This window comes from Momordica charantia (assembly GCF_013281855.1).
Source record: "Momordica charantia cultivar OHB3-1 chromosome 9 unlocalized genomic scaffold, Mcharantia_2.0 BLBB01000009.1, whole genome shotgun sequence".
NCBI lineage: Eukaryota > Viridiplantae > Streptophyta > Magnoliopsida > Cucurbitales > Cucurbitaceae > Momordica > Momordica charantia.
Genome location: NW_028275167.1, coordinates 9,974,707 through 9,983,232, shown reverse-complemented (window position 1 = coordinate 9,983,232; position 8,526 = coordinate 9,974,707). Strand labels below are relative to the sequence as shown.

At 34.0% G+C, this 8,526-nt stretch overlaps 1 protein-coding gene across 1 annotated transcript; it reads left to right on the top strand.

Moving 5' to 3' along the window:
* Positions 1-2,973: 2,973 nt before the first annotated feature.
* FKBP15-1 (FK506-binding protein 15 kD-1) lies at positions 2,974-7,855 on the top strand. The gene is made up of 6 exons (XM_022299396.2): positions 2,974-3,225; positions 3,372-3,421; positions 4,235-4,297; positions 4,768-4,858; positions 7,064-7,168; positions 7,569-7,855. The coding sequence occupies exons 1-6, from the start codon at positions 3,180-3,182 to the stop codon at positions 7,667-7,669; spliced, it is 456 nt and encodes a 151-aa protein (XP_022155088.1). The 5' UTR covers positions 2,974-3,179; the 3' UTR covers positions 7,670-7,855.
* The last annotated feature ends 671 nt before the right edge of the window (positions 7,856-8,526 follow it).

Below are 8,526 nucleotides of genomic sequence, written 5' to 3'. Positions count from 1 at the left end.
GGTTGTGATTATTGGGAAGCAATTGAGCAGGATTATGAAATTGCTCCACTTTTTGAAAATCCAACAATGTATCAGATCAAGACTCACGAGGAAAGGGTCACCAGAAAGGTAAAGGCTCGAGCTTGCCTATATGCAGCTGTGTCTCCCACCATATTCAACAGAATTATCGTCTTGAAGTCAACAAAGGAAATCTGGGAATTCCTCAAAAGTGAGTATGAAGGCGATGAGAGGATTAAAGGCATGAAGGTGTTGAACTTGGTGAGGGAATTCGAGAGAATGCAGATGAAGGATTCTGAGTCCATCAAACAGTACTCAGACATTGAGTGGTTTTGTAAAGATGTCGAGACTCAACAAGGAGCACATATTGCAGTACAGCAAGAAGAAGATCAACTCTTTGTGGCTACCTATTTCTAATCAGCCACTCAATGTGTTGGGTTGGTTGGTTGATAGTGGGTGTACCAATCATATGACAAGTGACAAAGAGTTGTTCAAGGTTCTTGACAAGTCAAGGGTGAAGATAGGAAATGGTGAGTATCTAGAAGTGAAGGGGAAGGGCACTCTATCAATATAGAGCTGTGCTGGAACCAAGTTGATTAGTGAAGTGTTATTTGTTCCTAAGATTGACCAAAACCTGTTAAGTGTTGGTCTACTGGTAGATAAGGGATTTAAAGTCTTGTTTGAAGACGGGAAGTGTCAAGTGAATGACACTGAGTTATGACACAAAAGGTTGGGGCATTTTCATCAGAAGGGGTTGCAGTATCTGTAGAAAAATGAGATGGCAATAGGAGAGTTCTGGAGGGAAGAGGGTCAAGCTAGAACTCCTTGTACAGTTTGTTATCTTAAAGTTCTTTAGCGAGTTTCAACTCCCCTCACGCTCGAGAGAGAAGAGGGTCAAGCTAGAACTCCTTGTACGGTTTATTTATTCATTTAAATTCAATGAAAAATACTTTTTTATGTTTTCGTGCATTTAATTTAATTTAATTATGTTCTAAATTAGTTATCAACCTCCTTGTGGAATGCCTTAGTCAAATGATTTGATTTTCAACACGCTCGGGATTTTGGCTAGATTGCGCCAGTCACTTTTTTGAGTTGGTTTCTAAAAACTTCTCTTTACGTCTTTTTTCCATTTGGCCAGTGGGAACTTGATTTATATACCAAAGCCCAACCTTGGAAAAGGTGAGTTAGGTAAAATAATAGCAAACCAAGAAACCGTCTGGAGCACCATTGAATCAGGGAAGTATTTGGCTTTAAGAACTTTGGAGACAAGCAGGTTTGGATTCTGTAATGCACGCCAGACTTGCTTAGCCACTAAAGCCCGATTAAGCCATTCCAAATCTCTGAAATTAAGGACACCCAACTCCTTAGAAAGACACATTCTCTCCCAACTCATCTAGTGGAGCTTCCTTGTATTGTTCGAAGTTCCCCACAAAAAATGAGCAAACAATTGGGAAACCTCCTACAAAAACCTTTTGGGAGCCTAAAGATACTCATTGCATAAGCCGGGATGGCCTGACCAACACTTTTAATGAGGACCTCCTTTCCATCCACTGAGAAAAAAGAGCGTTTCCAACCCTGCATTAGTTTCCATATCTCGTCTTTGAGAAAACTCTAGTCCAAACCTTTCCTACAAGAGAAAAGAGAAGGTAAGCCTAGATAGGGACCGAAATCCTCAACCAGAGTAACTTGTAGGAGGCTTTGAAGGTATCTCTGTCGCTCAAGGTGAACATTAGGAGAAAAAATAAGAGTAGATTTTGAGAAGTTAATGCATTGGCCTGAAACCCTTCCATATCTCTCCAAAATATTTTTCAAAGCTAGATACTCAGCCTCCGTTGAATTTAGGAAGATGAGACTATCATTTGCAAATAGGAGATGTGAAATGCTCGAACTTATGGAACCAAAAGTTCTTATATTTTTAAATTGGTAACAATTTAGTTCTTGAACTTTAGTATGTAACAATTTAATTTTTGTAGTTTAAAGTTTGTAACGATTTAGTCCCTATCGTAAAAGTTTTTGTTAAGTTTTTTATATATGTAGATTGGTAAACTAATGAATTATCGAATGTTTTTATAAATTACAAAGACTAAATCTTTATATGGTAAATATCCACCTTAATTTTGATAAGATTTTCACAGTAAGAACTTGTTATAAATTTAAACTATAGAAATTAAATTGTTACATATAAAAGTTCAGAAACTAAATTGTTATTTATTAATTTTTTTTTACAAAGAAACTAAATTGTTATTAATTTGAAAGTACAGAGACTAAATCGTTACAAATTAAAGATTAGGGATTAAATTTGTCACTTTAGCCAGAGTACAAGGACCAAATGTTTTTTTAACCTTATTTTTAAAACCTTTTAAAAAATATCTATCGATATCAATATTTTATTCATATGTTTGTCAACATTTCTATGAAATTGAGACATCAATATTTCTATCGACATCCTCATTTAAAACCTTAAATATAATAAAAAAGAATGTTTTAATCAAGGTTTAAAATGTCGATGTTAATGAAAATGTCGAGGTTTAAATTTCATGGAAATGTCGATGTAATCATGGAAATATTTTAAAAATGTCGATGTTGATGAACATTTTTGGAAAGATTATTAAAATAAAAATTCGTAAAAAATATTTAAATGAATAAAAAAGCATTTCACTAACGTAAAGAAGTTGGAAATGATTAATATTAATATCATGTATATTAGTGATATTTTATTGATATTTTTCATATTTTGACCTTTTTTTTGTAGTACTATAGAAAAATATCGATTTACCCCTCATATTTATCGCAAACCATAAATTCATAGAAACATCGACATGCCTTCCAAAATTTAATGTTCTAGTACGAAAAGGCCAAGGATAAAAATGTAATCTTCCTTTTATGTCAACTATTTTTATTTATAACTCCCTCCCAAAATTAATTTCTAATCCGGCAAAAAGGGTGTAGAAATATGATTGGTTGATCTAACGAAAATGTCTGACATGTAGCTTATTCACGCCTTCTTCTGACGCGTCCCGCTAGATTTTCGACAAATCATCCAAATTCTTAATCTTAGATGAAAAAAAATATTTCAATTTCGAAAAATCAGCTACTTTCTTGGCGCAAAATTTTATTAAATTATTTGGGTTTCGGCAATCGATCAACGCAGTCGCATTCTCCGAACAATTTCCAGACGAGCGATGAAGGTTTCTCTAGTTTTCTTCTTCTTGCTTGCTTCCACTTTAGGTACGCTATTCTGCTGGGGTTTTTTTCTTTTTTTTTTTTTGTGGACCCATTGTTAGATCTGATCGTAATTCATCGTAAATTGGATTTGCGTTTTAATGGATTCATTTTTGTCGATTTATTTTTTTTTATTTTTTATTGTTTTTCAGTTTACGCGAAGAAATCTAAAGATGTAACTGAGTTACAGATTGGCGTTACGGTAATGTGTGCTTACTGATGCTATTATTTCAGGGATGGTATTTATTTTGGTACAATTTAGCCTCTATTCTGGATGGAACTCGTGATGCTTTGAATTTGGAAGTCCCTCCGTTTAAAATTTTGTTAGAATTATTAAGATCTTTGATACTGATGAAGGGATTTGAAGGTTTAGTAAAAGCTAAAGGCCATTGAAATAGAAGTCTTTGAGGTCCATGTATCGAATAAGAAGTGTAGATTGGGTTAACTTGAGATCGATTTATGAATTTCATTTGATGTGAATGTGATATCTTCTCGATGAAAGTTCTTTTGAGACTTTCATTGCGCTCTTCCTGGGGGGTAGGAAAGGAATTATCAAATCTTTCTTGGAAATGGTCTTGTAAAGTTGTAAATTCTACAATTTTGATGGGAAAGTGTTGAACGGTCAGATCTTATGGTTACTTCCTTAGTGGCACATTCATAATGTATGTTAGCTGGTAATGCTGAAAAGAAGTTGCTTGGTGAAGAGGTGGTTGGTTATATTTTATATCCTTTATTGCTCAAACAAAACTAGTTTCTAACTTTCTCTTAATTGGGCTTAGAAGGAAAGAGAGAATGTTTTTGGTAAGAGGATTTCAATGTCTTTCATCCATTGAGATTTCAGGGAGAAAAGTTAATAATTGCAAATTAAACATTTCCGAGATGGCGAAATAGGAATTTTGTTTGTTAAGAACCATGTCTACAAGTTGTGCTTTTTCTGTAGCTTTTTGCGACTTCAATGAATGATGTCTAATTTCTTACTTGTTCTTGTTTCGATGATGTTTCTTTTCTTTTGCAGGGTAGACCAGAATCTTGTGACATTCAAGCTCACAAGGGTGATAAAATCAAAGTTCACTACCGTGTAAGTTGAATTTATAACTTAGTTTGGCTCTAGATTGTATATTTGTTTCTTTATATAGATAAATATATAACAAACATGGTCAACTTGTTAATGATAGTCAATGGATATTATTAAAGAAGAGTTGGGGAGATGTCAGAACTAGGAAGATAAGACATTGCCCCTGCTAGAAAAAGGATGTTCTTGATTTCATGATGGATGTTATAATGTTCATAAATACAAATAATTAATTGGGTTGCATCAGAATTCAAATTCAGTCTCAGAAATTTATCATTCAGTTAGTTACAAGGAATGATACATTATTTTATTGAAATGAATAAGCAAACAGTTGCAGCCTAAACAAACATGATAAATAGATGATGTGAATTTTTCAATTCAAAGTTTGAACACAGTTGATTTATCTTATAATTAAAACTCTTCTTTCAGTTCAATCCATCACATTGGCTGATGTTTGTTTTCATATGATTTAATAGGGGAAGCTCACAGATGGGACTGTTTTTGACTCTAGTTTTGAAAGGGGTGACCCAATTGAGTTTGAGCTAGGCGCTGGTCAAGTAATTAAAGGTATTTATGCACACAACACTGATACATCCAGTCATCAGTCGCAATTTTCTATAGGAGCAAAAATAATTTTCTTTTTCTTCTTTTTTTTTTTTTTTGTTGCTCCTGTTCTTTTTATTATTTATTTTGACTGTTTTCTTATTGTTCACTACTTTCCTGGACTCCTTGTTGATCCAATTGTGTTTGAGCTGAGCTGTTGTCAAGTAATCATTTTATTTATCTATGTTGTGATAGATCTCGAGTAGTTTATTCATTTCTTAAGCTATTGGTACAACTGAGGAGAACTCAAGAGCTCCTCTTCTCTCCAAAATTCACTTCCCTAAAATAGCCTGCCTATTCATATCAGAACGCCTTACTTAAAACATTCACTTACGCCTGGTTTGTTAGAAGGATTCCACTGAATATACCTTTCTAACCAAATATTTTCCCACCAAAACTATCTCTAGTTTTCTCACTAGCGCTTCTTTCTTAAGTATACTGTATACCTAATCAGAGACCTATTGTTACTCCACGGTTAGATAAGAGGACATTTTGCTTATTCCTATAATCAAATAGACATTTGTTTTTTATTTCGTTTGTTATAACTTACTAGACGTTTAATCATTTAGAAATGTGTTTACTTGTTTAGTTGTTATATGATATTTAACATTTGGAAAACACAGTCTTCAATAGGTGCAAGTCTTGGATCTTTTCTCCCGCATTGCATTTCTTAATGAAAATATCATAGTTTTTTATATGAAAATTTTGTATTAGATTTCATCTGTGTTGTATTCCCTTACTCTGCATGTCTCATAGTTTTATTGAAGATAAAAAGTCCAAAGAGGATGCTTTTTGTAGCAATGTACAACATATTGCTTCGTGGTGGTCTATAAACCACAAGCAATTCTTTTGTAATTATAGCCTACACTTGATAGTTAGAAATTGGGAGGCCACAGTTTAGTTTTCGGGGGAGGGTGATCTCAACCCCCTACCCTTAGGTTGTCTCACCTTTTTGGGTTTCTTTGAATATATTGTTTCTTATCCAAAAAAATTTGTCGGCTAAGCAATAGTCACCAAATTCAATCATGGCCGAGGGTGAGTTTCGGAAAATTTTGGAAGGGTAAAAAGTTCTTTCAGGCCATTAAAATTTTAAAACACTTTTCAAAATTTTCAATTAAATGTGATTTTGAAAATTAAAAGAACACCTAAAGTGTTTTAGGAAAAGCACTAAACTAGTTTTTAATCATCCCATACCTTATTAAAGGGTGAGTGTGAGCTTTGGTGCAAGCACCTCAAAATCATAGTGAGGGGTGTAGCACCTCTACTCCAGTGGACCTTTCAATAAGGCACTTGAAGTACACATTCCCATTTCCTTTTCATTATTTTCAGTAAGAATATTTTTGGTTGATTTCTTATTATTATTATTATTATTTTGGTTATTGCATGTACCCTGTTTTTACTTACCATTGCTGCATATTTCCTGTGTTATTACTTATTGAGAAAATTATCATTAAAGATTATGAAAATTGTGCTCTCTTTGGACACCATGCTCCCCCCAAAAAGTAATAAGATGAAACAATTGTGATAAGGAAGAAAATAAAATGGATGGTTGGCTTAGGAGTTTCTAGAAGTTAAACCCAAGACTGACTATGGAGATTTGAAGAATACAAAGGCCAATCACAAAAAGTTTTGCTGTTTGAAGCTTGGAAAAGGACACGTTGAGTATCTGTCCCTATTAGATCTATCTCTCCTCAAAATCCCCTGCACATTATAGAAAACCACCCTATTTCTTAACCTTTTCCAACTTCCGAAAAGAAAAGAAAGGGCATAAATAGCATCATATCATATTAATTAATTACTTTGTGACTTTCATGATCTAAAATGATTATACATCTTGAAACTGGTGTTTTAGTTTAAATAAGCTTACCTATCTTACTCCTATTATTCATGTTGCTTGAACTTAGCTTAGCACACCAATTGTTGCACACTCCCTTCTTTTGTTCAGAACTATACCTTCACTTGCTCAAGTCATTATTATCTTTGATCTATAAACTTGAAGCTACAATGCTATGATTGAGCTCGGATGATTTAAATATTTTGAATATGACCTGAGTATGGTCGTTACGTAAAAGATTTCTACTGAACAATTTTTGCTAGTGGCTATGTGAATACCTTTTCTGATATTGTACATGGAAGATTATAAACGGTTGGAGACTCCTTCATTTTCAGGATGGGACCAGGGCTTATTGGGAATGTGTGTCGGTGAGAAACGGAAACTGAAAATCCCTGCCAAGTTAGGGTATGGACCGCAAGGTTCTCCACCAACCATACCAGGTATTCAATAAAGATAGCAAGTTATGTGTATCTTCTGTTTTTATAACACTGCTTAACTTTCAACTCTGATCCCTATATTTTATCATTTTAACTTTTTGTCCCTATATATGCTGCATTTTAGTCCATAGACTTGAGAAACACGTCCATTTAATCCTTGACATTAGTTATCCAGTTAAGTACTAATGAAAAGCTGACTCGTGGTACTTATAATATGAATGCGCCTGAAAAGAAAATAAAAGGAGATAAGAAACGAATGAAAGAGGTGCAAAATAGAGACCACATTAGCTTTTCACTGTGCATTTATGATGGGATTTGTTTTGATTTGATTTGATTTGGTTCTATGGATGCTGATTTATGTGAAAGTTTTATCTGTCGAATTTTGAATTGTATGAATATGCAGGTGGTGCAACACTTATATTTGACACTGAGCTCGTTGCTGTTAATGGGAAACCATCAAGTGGTGGAAATGGAAACTCAGATGAGGATGGCAGTGATCTGTAGTGAAACCAACTATTCTACCACTAGAATCAGTCAGTCCCTTTGATTTCTTACATGTGTTTTGATTGCCTTATCTGTGAAAAACCCAAAAGTTTAAGGATCTGACTGATGATGGCATAAGTCTCCTCTGTATTTGAATTATAGAGATACTTGGCAATCTTCTCCAAGTTTAATTCCTTCCTTTGTTTACCCATTTTGCATAATTTTTTAAAGATTTCTTTTGGGGAAAGGACCACTCCAACATTAGCTACATTTCTAAATGAATTTGTTCCTTTGGAAATTTCCTGAAAAAGCTAATCATAACTTTCTCTCTCGACGTAATTTCATAACTCAATTGAGATTTTGCTATCAATTTATCCTGGATTGTGACAATGCTAGCACTACACATATGATTAGCTTGATCGAGCGGGAGAGAGAAAAACTATTGCCTTTGCCCCTCTCTTGATCTCCTTTCATGCTCGTTTCATGATGTTCTTCAATGATATCTGTACCAACACTTGGTTAGGCGTAATAGAAAGTCTTGTTCGAAGGGTCATTCTCTTGAGAACAAAATGATAGGAATGACTCTTAAGGTAATTAGTAGGGATGATAGGAATGCCTATGAGGGTAATTAGGGATATTATTAGAGTATTGAGGTACTTTTGTAATTAGATAAGGAAGTTGTTAAGGAGAGTTGTTATAAATATAGTGAGGGGTAAGGATGAGGATAAGGAATGAGTGAGTATGGTTTATGCTTGAGAAAGAATACTCAAGAGAGGGGGAGGATCAAGTACCTCGAATTAATCGGGAGATATTGTAGTTCCTATATCTTTTATATTTCAATACATCTTTTTTTTATGTAAGAAACAAAATGTGTATTC